Source organism: Bos indicus x Bos taurus, chromosome 10 (genome assembly GCF_003369695.1).
Source record: "Bos indicus x Bos taurus breed Angus x Brahman F1 hybrid chromosome 10, Bos_hybrid_MaternalHap_v2.0, whole genome shotgun sequence".
Classification (NCBI taxonomy): Eukaryota; Metazoa; Chordata; class Mammalia; order Artiodactyla; family Bovidae; genus Bos; species Bos indicus x Bos taurus.
The window spans coordinates 45,087,318-45,109,157 of record NC_040085.1 but is presented as its reverse complement, the minus strand read 5'-3'; the positions used below and the strand labels follow the sequence as shown (position 1 = coordinate 45,109,157).

Below are 21,840 nucleotides of genomic sequence, written 5' to 3'. Positions count from 1 at the left end.
AAAGGGAATTCCCTAGTGACCCATTGGTTAAAAATCCACCTGCCAGTGCAACGGTTCGATCCCTGGTCTGGGAAGATCCCACATGCCTCAGGGCAAATAAGCCTGTGCTCTGCAAGTGCTGAGCGGGCACTCTAGAGCCCACATGCCACAGTTCCGGAAGCCTGCGTGTCCTAGAGTCCTGTGCTCTGCAACAAGAAGAGCCACCACGATGAGAAGCCTGCGCAGTGCAACTAGAGGGTAGTCCCTGCTTGCTGCACCTAGAGAAGCCTGCACGTGTCAGTGAAGACCCGGCACAACCAAGGGTAAATAATAAACAAAAGTTTAAAAAAAGAGTAAGTAACTTTTCACTATGTGTGGTGAACTCCGGTTTTAAAAACTTTGATTTGGCAGATAAAATTTTCACTTTTGTGACTAATTTCACACAAGTAAAAAATGTCAAAATTTTTTGTCTATAAGTTAGCTGACAGGCATATGCCCTTAATTTTTAAAATTGAAGTATAGTTGACTTACAATGTTGTGTTCATTTCTTCTGTTTGGCAAGTTGATAACATTACACATGTATATACATTCTTTTTTTTTATATTCTTCTCCATTATGGTTTATCACAGAATACTGAATATAGTTCTCTGTGCTGTACAGTAGGACTTTGTTTATCTCATATACCCTTCAAATGTATTTTCTTCTTTCTAGGAAATATTGATGAAGATGTTGTGGTGATAGAAGCTTCCTCCACTCCCCAGATCACTGCCAATGAAGAAATTAATGTTACCTCAACTGACAGTGAAGTGGAGATAGTAACAGTTGGGGAAAGCTATCGGTAAGATTTTAATTCCTAGTTGTATATTTGAAGTTTTAAGTATAAATATTTAGACACATTTGTGCTGCAGATATTTTCATTGTTTTAATTAAAAAAAAAAACAACCTAGTTTGAGTATGTGGTTGTTAAACTAGGCTGAGTTAGATTCATCTGGGAAGATTATAAAATACATATTGTTGCTGGATCATGGCCCAGACCAGTTGAACCAGAATCTTAGGAATCAGTATTTTTTAAGCACCCCAAGTATACAGTGAGAGTTGAGTCATTGCTCTGGATAAATATTGATTTTACTTGGTGTTTTATAAAATTGAGTTTGTTTTATGATTCAGAGTTCACAAACTCCTGGTTTCTCATTAATACCAGTGATGTTTATGCTTTTATATTAGGACAACTTTGTATCAAACCTCTTTTAAAATTTTTTTGTCCTTCACTCAGTAATTTGTTATAAGCTCTGTAGTAAAAAATGAATGGGATATCCTTGTTTGTTTTGATAAATAATTGAAATGTCATTGTCCTTTTGAGAATCACTTTGACCAAAAAAGAGAGAGAGAGACCCTAATATTGTATTCATTTTGGGCTTTAGATGGTTACAGATACTGGTAAAGGAAGCAGTGAACTGCTCCTCTCTTTCATGTCATGCACAAAACTAATCTATGGATGAACCTTAATTTTTGTGTTGGAATGAATTTAGAAATGCATTTGCTTATTGTATTTTAATGTTATTGATTGAAAAAAAAATGTTCATGTAACAGTCTAGAACGTGCTTCTTTACTTAACACTTTTTCATTGGAGTACTGCTCTAATGGCGTGGAAGAGAGTACTCTATAACATACACTTGTTTAAATTTAAATGATTTTCCCATACTTGGAGGAAAATTGATACTCCGTGGTATGTGCCATATAGATACCTGTGACTGCCCATAGTGCTTGATACAATATTAACTTGGTTTCTATGAGCTATAATTATTGTTGAAACTAAGAACCTGTTTTTTCGTGGAATTGGAGAGCTTTCTTATCATGCAGATGTTTAAATATTCAAGCAAATGCATTTACATAGTGGAGACAGTGCTCTTGAAAAAGACATATATGCTCATTACTCATATTTATTTTCCTTATGGTTACCTAGAACATTAACTTTGTCACTTCAACTGGCTCCTTGCCCTTCCTCTGTAAGAGAGAATGTATCCATGTTTCAGATCTACTTGTGTCAGGATTTGATAATTGCCACTAAGGCCTCTGGAACTGTTCCTTATACATCAGGCTTTTTGCTGGTACTTCACTCAACATTATATTTGGAGTTAGTATATCCTGTGAAGTTTTCACCAAAGTACTGCAAAGACCTGGAAGTTTCTTCAGCTATTAACAGTTTCTCAGAAATAATAGGCTGCTCAGTTTCATCAAAGACTCTTGATTTCTCAAGAATTTTAAATGGTGATCATTCTCCTTATCTAAAACTATTTCATCTTGAAACATTTGTTTATCCTCATGCCTTAATATGTACAATTCTTGCTGGAATACACTGTCTTTTTTTCTTTTTTTTTTTAATCTGTGTCTCAGGATTTAACCTCTATACTCCTCTATTACTTGAAAATTTAAATTTACAATTTGAAGTTCTTTCTAAACTTCTAGGCTCCATGATTGCTAAGGCCATTTTCAGCTCAGTTTGAACTTTGGAGTTCTTCTCTGAAATTCTCTGTATGAACTTTGAGTGACCAATCTCATACGCGTACAACTACATGTTAGAAGATCTGGCTCACTTTTTTCCGTACATGCTGACATACATACATATAAGCATATAGGCAGTTTTACATTCATTTTGGGCAGGAGGAGAAACCAACTTTGTAGTAAACCCCATCTTCCCAAAACATTTATTTTTTTCTCCTTGGATCCTGAGAGCTGCATATTCTATATACTGTCTCTCTGTACCTTTAATCCAGATCATTACAGTGAATCCTTTACAATTTTTTAATAATAAAATATATGCCTGTAAGTAATTTAGTACAATATACATAATTAACAGATGATAAAAGGCATTTGGTGTTGAGGGTTTGTAGTTATATGCCTTTAAAGCATAAGTGGCTCAAACAATGATGTTATGTATAGCTGCCAAAGTATAGTTAGCTGCAGTAAACTAGCTACGGCTATCCTTACTTCTCCTGATAGCAAGAAATCTCTCGTACTTCAAATCTCTTTTAGGACAGTCCCAGAAACAACTTGGTTCTGGACTCCCAAAGCTGAAGATCATGTGAATGTTATTAAATGTTTAGGGTGTTGATATTTTTGTTACTATATCTATGATGAATAATTTTAGGTCTTAAAATGTAAATGATTGATTATAACCCAGGTGACTACTCTACCTTGAAAAGAGAGTAGCATTCTTGAAACAGAATCCTATATTTTACACCAATGATAGGCCTAACATATTTTTCGTTTTCTTAGGTCAGTTGGTTGGTGAACATTTATTAAATATTTAATTCAGATGTTTATTGAGTGCTCAGCATTATGCTAGTCATAATTCTAAATTCTATTGTGATTATCTCTCTGGAGAATTCTTGCATGAAGAATTTCACAACTTATTTTGTAAGAAAGGCTTATGATTTCTTAGGTGACTAAAAATTTTGTTATTTAGGTCTCGGTCAACCCTTGGACACAATAGATCTCACTGGAGCCAAGGTTCAAGTTCTCATACAAGTCGACCACAGGAGCCACGGAACCGCAATAGAATGTCTACTGTTATACAGCCCTTGAGGCAGAATGCAGCAGAAGTTGTGGACCTTACTGTTGATGAAGATGGTAAGTTGGAGTGCTAGCAGTGTGGAATTATGAAGACAATTTAGTAAAATGAAATATCTTAATATGTTAGAAACTCTTTATTGCTACTTATTATTGGTAATAATAATAATATGTCAATAATATATTATTAAATTACAGAGAAGTTGGCAGATTATCCTAATGTTATTTTCAGTTGATAATATAACCCCAGTTTGTAAGTTGTGTCTAAGTTTTTTCTGGTTATTGTTTCACTGCTTGGTAGTTGTTTTCTTAGAAAAAATTATTTTTACAAGTGGTGGTTTGATCTATCCTCAGACTTATGTGTTACTTTCATTTATAATATTGCTGTCATACTTTACTATGAAAAATAGAAACAACAGTTTTAAAATACAGAACAGAAAAGCAGTGTAACTGAGTTTAAATGATTAATACTAGTTATTTGAGATGTTGAATTTGCTTTTATAAGTTATGTTATCTTTCAGTGTAATAATGTGGTTACTTTATGTGCTGCTTAGCTCTAGTGTTTCGTTTTGGCTTACAGGGCTTCTGTAGCTCAGATGGTAAAATACCTTCCTGCACTGCAGGAGACCCTATTCAATCCCTGGGTCAGGAAGATCCCCTGGAGAAGGGAATGGCAACCCACTCCAGTGTTCTTGCCTAGAGAATTCCATGGACAGACCATGGGTTGCAAAGAGTTGGACATGACTGAGCGACTAAGACTTACACTTCACTTCTCTGGCTTACATACAGCTACACCCAAGTAACTGAGGAAACAATGCTAGAGTTGGAAAGCAGAGGTTAGGAAATGTGGTAAGCAAGTATGAATATATGAATACATTTGTGAATTTTCCCTCAAATTGAGAATTATCTTTAGATACTGATAGTTACATCTTAGAAGGAAATGGTCGGGAACTCTGCTTAATGAACTGTGGTAACCTTAATGGAAAGGAAGTCCAGAAGGGAGGAGATACATGTATATGTATGGCTGATTCATTTTGCTGTACAGTAGGAGCTAATACAACATTGTAAAGCAACCATACTCAAATAAGTTAAAAAAGAAGCCCTCAATCATAATGTCCTTAATATTTGGTAAGCCATATATGGATTGGATTCTTTACCATCTGAGCCACAAGGGAAGCCCATTAGTTTTGGCAGTTAGCTATAAATTAGATAAAGAATACATTTGCTAGGTTGGAAGAGTTAAGGGCCTTGTGAAATCAACTCTAATATTGGCTGTTGGCAGTTTGGATGATCATAACTTTCAGAGTACCAGTACTTTGGAGTTAAGATGTTTATGAAGAGAGAATTTATTCTCAATGTACATTTCAGTTAACAATGTTTTGGTTTTTATTTTGGAAGTACCATAAATCATCTGTAAGAAGCGGTTAATATAATAGGGATTTATTAAAGATTATCCAATTAAATATTGTTGACTCTTTTGGAAACTTTTTGTGTTTTCCCATGTGACACCTGCCATCTAAGTAACTTTTTAATCCACTTGAATTTAGTTCAAACAGAATACTTTTATGTTAAAAGTATTCCAGTGATTAGTAGACGGACTCCCTTCTCTCAGTGGAAAGCTTCCATCTTACTAAAAGTAAATCTAAAACATAAGTTTAGTTAGAACAGTGGTTCCTACCTAGTGACCGTTTTGTGTGCCTGGAGACATTTGGCAGTATCTACACACTTTTGATTCTCAGAGTGGAGGGAGAGTGCTGCTGCTGCTGCTGCTGCTAAGTCGCTTCAGTCATGTTTGACTCTCTGTGACCCCATACACGGCAGCCCACCAGGCTCTCCCATCCCTGGGATTCTCCAGGCAAGAACACTGGAGTGGGTTGCCATTTCCTTCTCCAATGCATGAAAGTGAAAAGTCAAAGTGAAGTCGCTCAGTCGTGTCCAACCCTCTGCGACCCCATGGACTGCAGCCTTCCAGGCTCCTCCATCCATGCTACTAACATCTAATGGGTGGAGGCCAGGGGTGCTGCCAAACATCTTATAATGCAAAGGACAGCCCACCTCTAAGCCACTCCCACCTCCAGTCCAGAATTATTCAACCAAAAAAGTTAATACCTCTGACTGAGAAACTGAGGTCAACTACTGGCAAATAAACAGAAGTTCCTTCCTCTCCCTTTTATGTTTAGGCAAATATATTTCTTTAAGCATCTGAAGTATAGGGTTCCATATAGACTAACAGGCACTATTTGTGTTTCAGTAATCAGTCTCCTGTACTGCATTGTAGAGAATGGTTGTTTTCTCATTCTATTCTGTATCACTTTTAAATATCTTCTTTGCAAGTCTAATTATTGTGACTATGGTTTGGACAGATTTATTCCCATTATTAATTATTAAAGTCATGTAACAATTAGAGTCTAAAATAGAGCTCATTCATAAGGTCTACCTGAAATTTCTTTTAATTTCTACTACAGAAACTTTAATTTTTATTAGAAAGCACGGATAAAAATATTTGCAAAAAAATTGGGGGAAAACATACAATACGACATGTGAAAAATTAAAACATATTAAAAATCCCAGCTAATGTTTATTAAATGACTTCGATTTGTAAAGCATCATCTATAGGTACTTCATATGTGTGATCTCTGTTCATCCTAACAATAGTTCTATGAAGAAAATTTTGTACTTTACTAGTTCTATAGATGAGGAAATGGAGAGTAGTTGAGTAATTTCTCCTGGATCAATCTGTCAGTGGTGAAATCAGAATTTCTATCCAAACCGTTGAACTCTAAAATCCATAGGTACCAGAGAGAGTACAATTTGTGTGCTGTTCTAACAGCCTGGGACAATGTGTGTGAACATAGCAGAGGGACTTTTATTTTACCTCTCTGTGATCAGAAAACTTACATGGTCCTTACCCAAGAAAACTATGTTAGTCCTTTGAATTATTGGAATATGCACATGTATGTTTAAAAATACAGTAACATTTCATTTTAATGTTGATTTAACTTTACGAAAGCTTTTCTTTTTAAACTATATATTGTACTTATCAGAGGGTTCACATTTTAAGTTTAATAGCTATAAAAATATTAGCTTTTATTAAAATATAACCCATTGCCTAATTTGTTTTGAAATGCTAAATATTTTGTATTTTGTAGAACCTACTGTAGTACCAACCACTTCTGCGAGAATGGAATCACAAACCACAAGCGCTTCCATTAACAATTCAAATCCATCTACCTCTGAGCAGGCCTCTGATACTGCTGCAGCTGTCACTAGTAGCCAACCCTCCACAGTGTCAGAGACTTCAACTACTCTCACAAGCAATAGTATGACTGGTACTTCTACAGGAGGTATGTGCAAAAAATAAAAAGGGGCGAGGAGAGACTCTTTGTTAGAAAAAGAATTGTTGTTATTAAGATTTTAGCTGTGTTAGCAAGAGTATATTCTTAGAATAAACATCATATGTTAACAAAGTGGTCTCTTAGAATTAGATTATGACTTCATATTTGAGTTTCTGTGTGCTATGTTACCAGAGTATTATAGCTCAACTGAAAGAGATGGGGGAGAATTGAATGGCTGACACCAAAAATACAATCAACAAAAGAAAAAAATGAATAGGACTTGATCAAAATTTAAAATTATTGTACATTAAGGGTATTTATAAGAAAGTGAAAAGATAGCCTACAGAATGGGAGAAAATATTTGAAAATCATGTATTTGCTAAGGGTCTGGTATCCAGAATATATAAAGAATTTGCACAGCTTAACAGTAAAAAGAAAAACAGCCCAGTTTTTAAATGGGCAAAGAATGTACGTAGCCATTTTTCCAAAGAAGAAGATCATTTATATAAATGACCAAGAAGCACATGAAGACATTAGTTATTAGGGAAATGCAAATCAAAACCAGAATGAAATTCTGCTTTACTCCTACCAGGATGCCTATAATTAAACAAAACAAAAGAAACAGGAAATCAGAAGATGACCAGTGTTAATAAGGATATTGAGAAATTAGAACCTTTATTAACATCTGGTAGAAGTGTAAAATGATAGAAGACACTCTGATGGTTCCTTAAAAAGTTAACCATGGAGTTACCGTAAGACCCAAAAGTCAACTCCTAAATACGTATCCAAAAGAATTGAAAGTAGGAGTGGGAGTTTTAGGAAGCTTGACGATGTCCATTTCCCCAATTCTATTGTTTATTCTTTTGGTGTCATGTCTAAGAAGCTATTGCTTAACCCAAGGTTGCAAAGATTTACTCTTATGTTTTAAGATTTTTATAGTTTTAAAAAAAGGGAAAAATAAATCCAAGAAGGGCCCCCTGGGGAGTTAAGGGAATATAATGGTGCTGATTGCGTGCAGTTTGAGCTGATGGTCTTCTCACTAGTCTTAGAACAATTTCCTTCTTGCAACAAACATGTTTCCTCCTTCATCCCTAGGAGCTTGGGATTAAAATACACACTTTGATATATAAAACAGATAACCAACAAGGACCTACTGTATAGCTCAGGGGAACTATACTCAATATCTTGTAATAATTTGTAAGGGAAGAGAATGTAAAAAAAGAGTACGTGTGAAAGTGATGTGTGAAAGTGTTAGTCGCTCAGTCATGTCTGACTCTTTGTGACCTCATGACCATAGCCCACCACCAGGCTTCCTCTGTCCATGGAATTCTCCAGGCATCTGAGCCACCAGGGAAGCCCACCCACCCTACCCCCCAGAAAAGTATATATATATATATATATATATATATATATATATATATATATATGTAAATTACTGAGTCACTTAATACCTGAAACTGACACAACATTGTAAATCAAGTATATATCAATAAAAATTTTTTAAAGGAGAATTTTACAGGTTTAGCTTGTAGATTATTTCTTAAGATTCAGTTAGCAGTGCAATCTCTGGTTCTTTCCTATCAGCTGTTTGACTAGATCTTAAAATAGCCTTTTTTCTCTCCTGAATGATGGCACAGAGATAGGAACTTGCTGTTTACTAGCAGAGACATCATAGACCCTATAGGTTGTAGATTGCCTCTATCACCAGTAATAATAGTGATGACCATTAATAATGAAACCACTGTATATTTTATATCAATTTTTTTTTGCTTTTAATAATATGTTTAATTCTTATATCCTTATAACTTAACGTTGAGCAGATTAGAAAACTGTTTGTGTCTGGTTTAGATCTCCCTTCCCTGGAAACTAAAGGTGAGCCTTGAGGAAACACAATTTCCTGGGATATCTTTTAAATACTGCATTTTTTGAAAAAGAAAATGTAGGCAGAAGTGAAATGGGCTTTTATTTCATTTATTGACTGCACACTCTTTTCTGGTTGCATTCTGTACCTTGTGTTTATCTAGATGTTATGTGAAACAGTCCCAACTTTATTTCAAGACAACTTTGAAACAGTCCCAACTTTATTTAAAGAAAACTTTATCTCAAAGCTTTTATTTATGTACTTATTTTTTAACACCTTTGTTTAGTTAGGATTCATATTTAATCTATTAAGTAGTAACATCATTGCATGAGTGGACCCTCTCCATGATATTTATTCTTTTTATGACAGCCCTTCTGATAGACTTAATCATGTTACATTTCTCTAGACGAGGAGAATCTTGTTCAAGGCAAAGTTGTTCCTCTCTATAAATCTGATAAAAGCACATACAGATAGACTGTATTAGGGGCATTCAGTTCTGCTGGTTTCATTTCCTTCCAGGACTGTAGAATATCATTCACCTATTTTCTTCACATCCTGTCTTTACTTTGCACCTTCTTGCATATGTCCAGCGTTGAATCACTTGAGCCATCTAGCTTATCTCTTATCCAGGTTTCTAAATGGGGCTGATAAAAATCATAGAACCATGCAGATCAGTGCCTCCTGAATTTATGGAATCAGATCTTGGGCTGTTGGTAATAAGTTGTGATAGTATCATACCTCAATTAGTTCCCTTCCCTTTCCTTTCCCTCAGTGTCTATTCCAAAATTGTCTTATTTTTATTAAGACTCTCATTTCTGGGGGTGGAAGGAGGATAAAAAAATAAATGAAGGTTCTCATGCTAAAAACTTTTGTATGTTTATACCTATCCATATCTCCTAACTGCTGGTCTCTCAACTCCCTTCAGGTAGCTTCCAGTTTCTTTATCTGTGCTTTTCATGCTATCCTTTTTTGTGTCCTTGGCCTTGTTTTAATCTTGCCTGTGTGTTCAGCATCTGTGCTGGTTTCATTCCTTTCATACATGTACGTGTGCATTTGTGTTAAGTCTATGCACACCTAAGGGATCTTCTTCACCTTAAACTCCTTCATTTAACTTTGACTCCTTTTAAAACAAACATGATGTTTAAAATCTGGCAGTAAACTTTCTTCTCATCTTCTTTTCTCCCAGAACTCTATTCTCATCCCTTTTTTCACTGATCCATCTCATAATTTTAGGTGTTTTCACCTGCTACCAGTAGTCAATGACTCACCATTTTGTGCTTCCAGAGTGCTCTCCTTGTTTTAAACTTTCATATCCAGCTTCCTCTCCTCTGGGCCATTCTGCAGTCACCTCAAATTCAGCATGCCCACACTCAGCTTATCATCTGTATGATTTCTCAGTGTGTTCCTAGCGTATGCGTACGTTATCTTGTGTATTCATTTATTCAGCAAACTATTGATTGCATTCTATGTATCAGGCCCTGTTCTATACACTGGGAACACAACATAAAAAGAGCTAACAATTGTAACGGATAGTAATAGCTAACACCTGTTGAACTCATAATATTGGTTAATTATTTATAGTAGCTCTGACTTTCATAATAACCCATGAGACAGATTGTATGATTATTCTCATTTTGCAGGTGAAGTAACTTATCTAAGGTTATATGACAGTAGAGCCAGAATTCAGACCTACAAAGTCTAGCTTGAATCCTGTATTCTTCGTTATGCCAGGATATCTCAACCTTGGTACTCTTGTCTTTGGGCTGGACAGTTCCTATAGGGGCGGGCAGGCTCTCCTGTGCATTGTAGGATATTTAGCATCATTCTTGGCTTCTACCCACTGAATTACCATTAGTGCCCCCTCCCCTCCAGTTGTGAGAGCCAAAAGTATCCCCAGTTGTTGCTGGATACTCCTTGGGGGACAGTGCTGCTCTATACTGTACTAGAACCCATTGCTTCTGTTACAGTACTGGTTGATTTCTTTTTAAATTTTCTCTGTGCTTGATGATGAGCTCCTTGAGGACCAAAGATCAAGTCTTCCCTTTTTTAGCACTAAGCTGCTCCCATACAGGCATGCCTCTTTTCCCTTGCGAGGTTAGCTTAAATTTAGCAGGTGCTTGTTGATCTGCCTAGGTTGTAGCTTGTTTCTAGTTGCTAGAGATAAAACAACAAAAGCAGACAATATCCCTAAATTATTTTAATGGTCAAGACTTTCCTTTTTACTGTTGTATTTTCCAGTATCTTTATAGATCCTTAGCCATGTTATTATTATATGTAAGACTTGCCAAATAAATGAATAAATACATGAGTACATCTCCGTATTCTTCCTTGAATTACAGTAAAAGTACTTTAAGCAGCCTGATGTCACTGTGATGTGGAGTTAATTTCTCTGATGTAGATTTGTGATGATCTGTTTTTAATGGACACTCAGTAAGCTAATTTTAATTTTAAAAAAGGGCAGGGTTTATTTACTTAATTAGATATCTTTGTATTTTACTCTGCTCTGGCAATTTTCTTTGGTTATTAACTCTTGAACAACGGGAGATTCAGTTGTCTTTGCTTTGGATTTCTACCTTGTTTGAGCAACAAAGAGCTTCTGGACTGTAGGAAAACAGATATTAATTTAATTGGAAATCAAAACTGTACCCTAAGAAGTAGAGCTATAAGGTCAGTCCTCTTTTGAGGGGCATACTGTTAATCATTTAACCCCTTAAATATATATTCAGCCTTAAGGATATTATAGTTATTGTGCTTCCTCTTCTCTCACTCTGACCTTTGTTTTTGGAATAATCGAAGACCAAGAAGGCAAGTCATTTTTAAACAGATAAATGTTGTATCTATCACTTTGGTCATGCAGTCCCTAGATCTCTTGCTCTGGTTACAGACTCATCTCCTTAGTCTTAGAGTTTCTGGATTTGTAAAATTAATGTGTCACAGTTGGAAGGAACTATGAAGGTCATTTAGTCCATCCACTGAATGGATTTAGTGTCCTAAAGGTTTTTGATTTTCTTTTCTGAAGTAACACATAATAAATGACATTTACTTGTGTAACATTTTGACATGCGGACTGAGATATAACCCCAGAAATGTTGTAGGAAGTGAAGATCCTATAATGATGATATTGCTATAAATATTACAGCCTATAGAAAATAGCTACTTTAGATTCAGCATAACTAAGATAGCTGTTGATCATAGTCAGTTCCTAGTATGCCAGTTGTGATTCTATCCAGGTTACTCAAGAAATTTGAAATGCAAATGAATGAAAGGGATGTAGTTATTGAACTGACTTTGAATCTGCTATCACTTATGTTTTAAAAGTGAACAACTTGTTGACTTTTTTTATCTTTTTTGTTTTTGTTACAAACTACTTGTGATATTTAACCTCTCAATTTATGATAACAAGGTAGTATTAATTCCAGGAGGCTACTAGAGATTAGTGTAATTCTTTTCTATCCGAGTTTACAGACTCCTGAATTCTGGTTCTCAGATTAAGAACCCATACAAAAGGGCTCAGGAAATTAGCCCAAATAGGTCAGAATAGGAACTTGAGGGGGAAGTAAAACAATATTCAGAGATCTAGAATAGAGATACTGCCTAACAGTATGCCTAAGAGTTTAGGTTTGTCTGGAAGAGACTCAGCAACAGCAGAATAGGACATGTATAGGAGGGCAGACACTGGAGAATTACAGGGAGGTGTACTGCAATCACACTCATCAGTCAGAGCCACCCAGATTAATTTATGTGAGTCTGTAAATTCCCTTCATTGTTTTAGCCAGTTTTGGTTGGATTTTTTGTATTGTTTGTAAATAACTAGAAGATCCCTAATTGGTACACTGACCCAGAAGAGAATAGCTTTTTATTGTGAGCCAAATAGGAGTAAGGTATCCCTGGTATTGATTATTCTAGAAATATGGCTGGAACACAGGTGTACTCTAGAATCCTAAGAATTCTGAGGAGATGCCTCATGAGTCATGTGGGGGAAAGGAAGGACAAAGCTTTGGGTTTTCTATTCCTCTAATTTTTATTTTTTAAGTAAAAAATGTATCTCCATTTTTATCTTTTTTTAATTTGCACATATGTAGTTTGAGGAAAGGGTGCTGTTTCTTAGAGGAGTTTGAAACACTGGGATAAACCTTCTGGGGACACATTTGCTTTTCTTCTGGCCTGGAAGAATGTACCTTCAAAGTAACTCTGGGCATGCCACAGAGCATAATTAGGACTCAGATGTTTCGTACCTAGAAGATTATTATCTTTTCTAAGAACAACCATGCAAGATAGTTACTGCTATATTTAATAGGTGAGAAAGAGATTAAATAACTTTCTTAAAGTCACATTACTCAAATTAGACAGGCTCAGGATTAGAATTTAAGCCTGTCTGACGCCATGCTTTTATCCCACTATTCAACTTTGAGTCACAAAGTTATTACAAGAGACTTATAATTTTCAACCAGGTAGAATCTTATCATTTCTTTTGTTCTACTGGGTCTGAGGTTAGAGACCAGAGAAAGGGAAAAGACATTGGAAGTTAGTAAGACTTAGCCAGATATGCTCTGAGTTGGATGGTTATATCTTTCAGAAGTTAAGATTTTAAGAAGTATGACATAGTAGTCTTCATTATATAGGAATGATTTATAGTATTAAGAGTATTTGTTGTATATAATGGAAGGACTCCCATGATACTTTGGAGTTTTTAAAATACAATTTAAAACTAATAATTTATTTTTAAAAACTAATAATTTATCATGACCTAGCAAAAGGTGATTTATTGCCATATTTAAACGTCATGGTAAATATAAGCCTCTTGAAGCTTGGAAGAAAATCCCAGTGAAGACCACTGCCTAAAATTACAGGATATACATGTTAAGAATGTGAATATATCACATTATTGTTTACAGATACTTGAATTCACTAATCACTTATTATTCACCTATTTATACGCATGGTTGCTCAGATGGTAAAGAATCTGCCTGCAATGTAGGAGACCCGGATTGGTCCATGGGTCGGGAAGATTCCCTGGAGAAGGGAATGGCTATCTTACTCCATTCAGTATTCTTGCCTGGAGAATCCCATGGACAGAGAAGCCTGGTGGACTACAGTCCATGGGGTTGTGAAGAGTCAGACATGACTGAGCAGCTAAGCACACACACGTATTTTTTACACAGCGATACTTGATCATTTAATTGATCTGTGCATTTTTTCATTTCAAGATGACTCGAGGAGAACTGCATCTAATGCTGTAACAGAACCTGGCCCTCCTGCAATGCCTAGGTTACCTTCCTGCTGTCCCCAGCACTCGCCCTGTGGAGGGTCATCGCAGAATCACCATGCATTAGGACATCCACACACAAGTTGCTTTCAGCAGCATGGCCACCATTTTCAGCATCATCACCACCATCATCATACTCCCCACCCAGCTGTCCCAGTTTCTCCTTCCTTTAGTGATCCTACTTGTCCTGTGGAAAGACCTCCACAAGTACAACCACCTTGTGGAGCGAATAGTACTTCTAGTACCAGCTACCATGACCAGGTATGTGGAATTTGATGAGTTCTTCTTAATTTTTTAAAATTGCAGTTCCTTCCGGAGAAAAAAAATCTAATGATAAAGTTTATGTACCAAATAAGTAATTCTTTTTGCCCCTGCAAGAGTGGCGTAATTTAATGGTCTGTGATTTTTTTTTAAATTAAGTATTTAGGATTTTCTCATGTTGTAAATGATTGCAACCAATTGAGGGGACCAGGGATGTGGATAATTGGATACTATTTTTTATTCTGGAATGTTTTTCAGTGTTTTTAGTTAAATATAAGTGGATTTAATGTTTAGGATTCCATTTCAAACAAAGGTATTGAAACTGCAGTGTCAGCCTCATTCATGAGAAATTGGGGAATTCTCCCAGTTTTTTCCTCTACCTCCTCTTCTGGAGCCTCCCAGTCATCTCCACTCATATAGAAATAAACAGACTTCTCAGCTGCAAAACCATACAGGGAGGAACCTCCTGTTTCTCAGGAGCAGATTAGGTTTTTAGTTTCTGGAAAATTGAAATGTCAGCAAAAAAAATTATCAGTAATTTTTTTTGCTAATTAAGTAAATTGGTTGATAGTGAGTACTTAAAATGTCAAAAAATGTTAAATTCGTATTGGTGATCACATGGAGTAAATAAAGTGAGGTATTTTGTGCTATTTTAACTTTTGCTGTGTTGTTTCTGTGTATAATTGTGATGTAAACCTGGGTGGTGCATACTTTAAAAAACAAAATGGGTAATATAAAATGGTAAGTGACACATGTGCTAAAAAAAATGGGCTAGAAAAAGTTAAAGTGAAATTCAAAGTAACTGCTCCACTGTACCCTCTCCCCTTTGCTCAAGTACATTACTTGCTTTGTCTTTTAAATTTTTGATGCTTATCTCTTCTGCTTCTGACAAATTAAAATTAAGAAAGTGAAGTGTTCCCTTAAGAAGAAGAAACTAGCTGCTGATACAAAAAAAAAATTGAAAGGGTTTAGTAGGAAATGTGATTAAAGAGATTTTGGATGATGTTTTGGCTCTGGTAACAGCAGTTCTAAGTACTAACATCTGTTGGTTGACCACACCTGTTCTACCTTTTGGGCCTAAAAAAGCAACCTGAGTGACTTAATTATAGGTAGAATCTCTTTTATTGTTTTATGTCAAATATAGGTGTAACCTACTGATCTCTCTCTCTCTCAAGTGTTAGTTGCTCAGTTGCATCCGACTCTTTGTGACCCTGTGGACTGTAGGCTGCCGGGCTCCTCTATCCACAGAATTCTCCAGGCAAGAATACCAGAGTGGGTTGCCATTTCCTTCTCCAGGAGATCTTCTCTAACATCTGTCTCTAAGTATTTGAACTATACACAAACCTTGAGGAAAATCAGCAGGATCAGGCATTCAATAGTGATAATGGATATGAAGCTAAAGAGTGAGGTTTTGGAGATATGAACAGTTTGAGATTCGTGTAGCTCTTTGTAGGACTCTGAAATTAACCACATGTACATGAGATAGCCTCATATAGTCTACATTTGAGACCTGTGTGGACATAGTAGGAAGCTGAGGAGAAGGAGATTGATCTTAGAATTTATAATTGTGTGGTGTCTCATGATTGTCAAACTGTAGATAGGCAGAGAAAGATTGGGGAGGATTAGTCTTAACAACAGAGAAGTTTTAGTAGTCACTTGACTCTATCATACTACTCCTCTGGGAGTAGCTTTCTCTTTTGATAGAATAGTTTAGTGTTATACATTATTTATGATCTATGTAAAGGGCTTCCCTGATAGCCCAGTTGGTAAAGAATCTGCCTGCAATGCTGGAGATCCTGGTTTGATTCCTGCGTTGGGGACAACCATGGGAAAAGGGATAGCCTACCCACTCCAGCATTCTTGGGCTTCCCTTATGGCTCAGCTGGTAAAGAATCAACTTGCAGTGCAGGAGACCTGGGTTCAATCCCTGGGTTGGGAAGATCCTCTGGAGAAGGGAAAGGCTACCTACTCCAGTAAAGGCTGGAGAATTCCATGGACTGTGGGGTTGCAGAGAGTTGGACATGACTTAGCAACTTTCACTTTCACTTTCCCTGGTGGCTTAGTGGTAAAGATGCCTGCAATGCAGGAGATCAAGATTCAGTCCCTGAGTCAGGAAGATCCCCTGGAGAAAGAAATGGCAACCTACTCCAGTATTCTTGCTTGGGAAATCCAATTGACAGAGGAGCCTGGTGGGCTACAGTCCATGGGGTCGCAAGAGAATCAGATAGGACTTAGTGACTGAACAACAAAAAAGTAATATTTGCTATTTCTGTACCATCTTGCTTAACCCCTCTTTTCCTTCTAGAATAAGAATTGAGTGAACTCTTGGAATTGTGAAGAAGAGGGTTCTGTCTGTTGGTTTTTTCCCCCTTTTTATTCTCTACTGTTAACTTTACCCTCGGTTGCTTCTAGGAGGACCTTCACCCTACCTTACTCAATCTTTGGGAGTTTTGTTAATCACTGGAGAAGAAGATAGGAAATTTGCTCACCTTCATAGTATGTTAATATTCCAGTCCATTTGCCAGATTTTAACCTAAATAGGAAATACACAAAGGATTTGAGTCATCAGTAATAATTAACAATCTTAAAATATTGTTCTTAAACCTTATTTATCCAAATTAGAAGCTGATACTGTATTTGCCAACTCAGAAGAAAGATGTCAGACATTTACTTAATTGATTGTAGACACGTAATATACAAGAGGAAAGTAGTTCTATTGTCCTTCCCTCATTCTGTACCGTCCTCCTCCTTCCTTTTTAATATCCAGAGTTTCTTACGTTTCTATTATCCTCTGAACAGGGTGGCCATTGAAACCACAAAGACTACTCTGTCTCTAAAAATAATAATAATAAAATAAATTTTTAAAATATACTAAGACCGCTATGGTTCCTCACTGGACTGAGTGACCTGGGCCTCTAATAAATGCATTACCCTAGCTTTCCTCACCTCTAGCCACTCAGATTTCAGTAGTGAACAATCCCTACATACGATTCCATATATAACATCTTCATTTTCTTTAATCACATTTTAAAAATTGGCAGCTGTACTGAACACTAAGCAAAGGCTTATACTTAAAATACTTAAGAATATAAAGAAGCAATTCTGTTTCTGTTACCTGCTCTAGAGTAGAAGGTAAAGTGTTTTCCTTAGGACTTTTCAAAGTGCTGTAGTAGGGATGGAATTTAGACTCTTTGATTTTTCAACTTGGTAAATGATCCTTCCCTAAAATTATTTTACTAATAAAAGTAATTGTGGTTTAATTTTTTTTAAGTGAAAAAGTTGTGAGGCAAAGCTAACTAATGGTTTTAGCTTGAATAATCTTAGACCCTTTGTTATCTTGGATAATGTTTTCACTATTTGAGTTTTAGTTGAATCCTTGCTGTGTACAGTTTAAAAATGACAGATTTTTCCTGAACCCTTAAGTGTTTTCAATGGCATGATTATACGTTTTCTGAAGGAGTCCTAAATTACAAGTCAGAGTTTTGGTGTAAAGGAGGATATCAAAGTATGATTTAAAAGTTTTTCTCTTAAGATCTAGTATATGGAAGATAAATAGATGTTAAAATAATACATTAACTTTTGTTCAAGCACTATCACATGCTTGGTTATTTAAAATTGATTATAGGTTTTAAATGGATAAGCACTATAATTTTTACAATCCAAGATACACATAGTATTTTTTGGTACTCAGTAGGTCTTCACACACAAAATTTTACCAGTTTCAAATTTATTGATTCTATTTTTCTACATTACATTGAGTACTTTTACAGTAAACCATAAACAATGTTTTGACCAAGTTTTAGAAAGATAAAACATAGTTCCTCTTTATACAGCAGGCATTGCCAGTAGACCTGAGCAGCAGTGGTATCAGAAGTCATGGAAGTGCTGGTTTTCATGGAGCATCTGCATTTGACCCCTGCTGTCCTGTTTCTTCTTCCCGAGCTGCAATCTTTGGCCATCAGGCTGCTGCTGCCGCTGCCCCGAGTCAGCCATTATCAATAGATGGTTATGGATCAAGCATGGTTGCCCAGCCCCAGCCCCAGCCCCCTCCACAAGCCTCACTGTCATCTTGTCGACATTATATGCCACCTCCTTGTAAGTATAAATTTAATAGGCAAAGAACTTAGAGGCACATAAATGAAGCATTGTACTCTCCTCCATTTAATAACCTTTCAGTAATTCTAATTTATAAATTTCTAGTATTTCCTTGACCTAAAAGTGGAGTGTATTTTTCCCATTTCATCCTTCCTTCACCTCATATACCTAAAGCGGTCTTCTTAAGCAAAAATGGCAGATGTTGTTTTAAAAGGTCTGGGAAAATAATAAAAAGTATCATATCTAATTTACATTTTAACATTTATGTTTTAATATCTATTAGAAGTACATTGAATGGCACTTTAGATTCCTATAAAAGGAAATTTTAAGGAATTTATATTTATCCTTTAGTATTAAAAAGAAATTGGAAGGTTTAGTAGTTGTTTCTATGCATAGGAAAAGTAAACTTTTAAGAATTCTGAAACTTAACTGAGATATAGGAGAAAATTCCTTGACAGAAAGCCAATTGTAGAAAGGTTATCTGTACTCTTTTTGTGCAAGCAATTAAAACAGAATCAGATATGACTTTTCTAAGAAATTGAAGTCTATAAGATACAAGAAATGAGAAATAACCTTAGGCTGTGTATTTATTGCTTTGTTAAATCATAGGCTAATAATCAGATGGAAACATATTAAATATTTTGATTTTTAAAAAAAGCACTGAAAATTCATGCCAGGAGTAAAGCAAAACATTGGCAAGGAAATTTGCTTTTGTCCTCTGATTACATACGAGGGATAATGTTCAGTTATTTATCTTCTTATGATTCCAGTCCTATAATTTTAAAAATCTGTGTCCTGCATATACAGCTAGAGTCAGCCCAGAATTTGTACAGTGAAATCTGGTGATACATCATTTATCTTTTCAAGAGTGAAAGTTTTTGCAAAGCATTAACCAGTGGATGAATTCTGTGTGTGAACACTGGCAGGATGTGCAGGCTATTCTGTAATAGTTGTTGATATTCATCTTTGATTTATCATCTTTTATTGGGAACTCAAAATGTGTGGTTTTCTCCCCCTCATCTTTAAAAATAATATACTGAAGCAATTTATAAATGTATTCTTTGCTTTTTTCTGTCCTAATCTAAAAAATTAATGTTTTCTTTTTATCATAAAAATAACTTATGTGCACCTTAAGAAAGTCAAATCACAGAATAATATAAAATAAGAAGTTAAAAGTCCTTCTCCATTCTTCCCACTAATCCCAATACTTCAGTGGTAGCAACTGTTTATAGTTCATTATAAACCCTTTCAGAAATTTTCTTTCTCTTCACATGTTATTATTGACACATCTCTTATTATGACATATCTCTCCTTTTTTAAAAAAAAAATAGGATCATATCAAACATTGTATTTCCCTCTTTTTCATTATTTATTTATTTATTTTTTGTTTTTTAATTTTTTTATCTTTTTTTTTCATTATTTATTTTTTAAAAATTTAACAATATGTCTCAGATTTTTGTAATATATAAAATTCTAGCTCATTGTTTTTAATATCCTCATAATATTCCATTATATATTGAATTAGTCCTCAGTTGATGAACATTTAAATTATTTGTAGTTTTCTACTAGTCTGTAGGGTAACTTCTAGGATTGAGATTGCTGGGTTAAAGTGACATGCTAAACTTTTAAGAAACAATATCAAGAACAATTTTTGTTTGTCTGTTTATTTTTACTGGCGAGAACACATAATACAGAGAAGAAGGGAAATGGTCTGTGGGAATGCAGAATATATCACCTTTATACAATGATTAGTAATTATTTTGTTTAGATAAACAGTACATTATAATGATGGCTGAAGTTTTCACCACACACAAAAATTGGCAACTGTGTGAGGTGATGTATATGTTAATTAAACTGATTGTGGTAATCATTTCACATGGTATAATATGTCAAATTATCATATTATACACTTCAGATATATTGTTTTAATTGTTAATTATACCTCAGTAAAGTTGAAAAATGATTAATGAAGCATTAAATAAATTGATTCATTCCAAAGCAAAACATTAGCATTTTGTGATATTTGTGAATATTATTTCTTGTATAATAATTTATAGAGTTAGAGAACCTTGCTGTGAAACTGGGCAAAATACTCTAAATTTGAGGAAGAATAGTTAACAGTTAGAGAACTTAGTGGCTTCTTTTTTGATGACTAAGAAATACTGAGCTTTGTGACTTCTTAGAGTAAAACACTGATTTGAAAATACAACTTTTAGAAAATTAGTTTAAAAATATGTCTCACAACTTAAATTGAGCTCAGTGAAAGTTTCCTTTAAATATATGCTAACAAGTTTTCCTTTGAAGTATGGCTGAATGAGTCTGTGGTTACCTTTCACCCCTGCTGCACAAATCAAAGCAATTAAAAATTGAAGGTAATCTTTCTGTAATGAAACTAGAGAAATGCTATGGCTCCATACCAGGCTACCAAGAAAATCTTACAAATAAAATGAAATTAGGGCTGAAATCCAGGGAGGAGACAAACTTACTTTTTAGACTTCAAACTGATGCTTATCTCTTAAGAGTTAGAGAGAGAAGTATTCCTTTAAGGGACCTTTCAACAGTCATTTTGCAACATCAAGATTCAGACTGAAGAAATGGGTGAAACCATCTTTATAAAGGCTGATTTTCACGGCAAGTTGCTAGCAAATATGCCCTCTACTTAATATGTAGCACAGGAAAAATAGCATGGGGCAGGGAGAGAGGTGCAGTGGTGAAAATATATGTTTACAGGCATGCCTGGGACTTGCAAGTTCCTTTCCTCTCTATAGTGCTCTATAACCATTAATGATGAAAGAAAACATGATTTATGTGTTTATAAATATATAATTTATACATTTGATTTTACAAAAGCAAAATACTTATGGCAGAGTAAAATTACCAGGAGACAATTTGGAAAAATGTTTGTACTACCTTATGACAAAGCTCCCATACAAGGAATACTTATAAATCAATAAGAAAAAGGTGAATTATAAACTAAGAATGAGAATAGATAATTCTGGAAAGAAATATAATTGATTAATGAATACAAAATTTTTTTCTGATTAGCATGTAAAAAATGTGACAGTGTAATTAGTCAGGAACTCTCATGTACTGTTGATGGTAATTAATTATGGTAAACTTTTCGGAACGATGTTTTGTCAACTAGTATCTGAATTTAGATCAAATGGCCAACATCCTCTGGATCCTAGAAAAAGCAAGGGAATTCCAGAAAAATATCTGCTTCATTGACTACACGAAAGTGACTGTGGATCACAACAAACTGTGAAAAGTTCTTAAAGAGATGGGAATACCAGACCACCTTACCTGCCACCTGAGAAACCTGTATGTAGGTCAAGAAGCAACAGTTAGAACCTTACAAGGAACAACTGGTTCAAAATTAGGAAAGAAATAATCAAAGTTGTATATCATCACCTTGCTTATTTATATGCAGAGTACATCATGCAAAATGCTGGGCTGGATGAAGCACAAGCTGG

The 21,840-nt window shown here is 35.2% G+C and overlaps 1 protein-coding gene across 12 annotated transcripts in view; it reads left to right on the top strand.

Moving 5' to 3' along the window:
• The window catches only part of RNF111 (ring finger protein 111), a 93,116-nt gene that overhangs the window by 56,710 nt on the left and 14,566 nt on the right, over positions 1–21,840 (top strand). For 10 of the 12 annotated variants that reach the window (XM_027553872.1, XM_027553874.1, XM_027553873.1 and 7 more), the window contains 5 exons: positions 691–817; positions 3,446–3,609; positions 6,699–6,893; positions 13,953–14,272; positions 18,106–18,367. In XM_027553872.1, the coding sequence (XP_027409673.1) occupies positions 691–817; positions 3,446–3,609; positions 6,699–6,893; positions 13,953–14,272; positions 18,106–18,367 (1,068 nt within the window). The remainder of the gene's footprint in view (positions 1–690; positions 818–3,445; positions 3,610–6,698; positions 6,894–13,952; positions 14,273–18,105; positions 18,368–21,840) is intronic. The other 2 variants (XM_027553875.1, XM_027553878.1) reach the window with 1 other exon arrangement.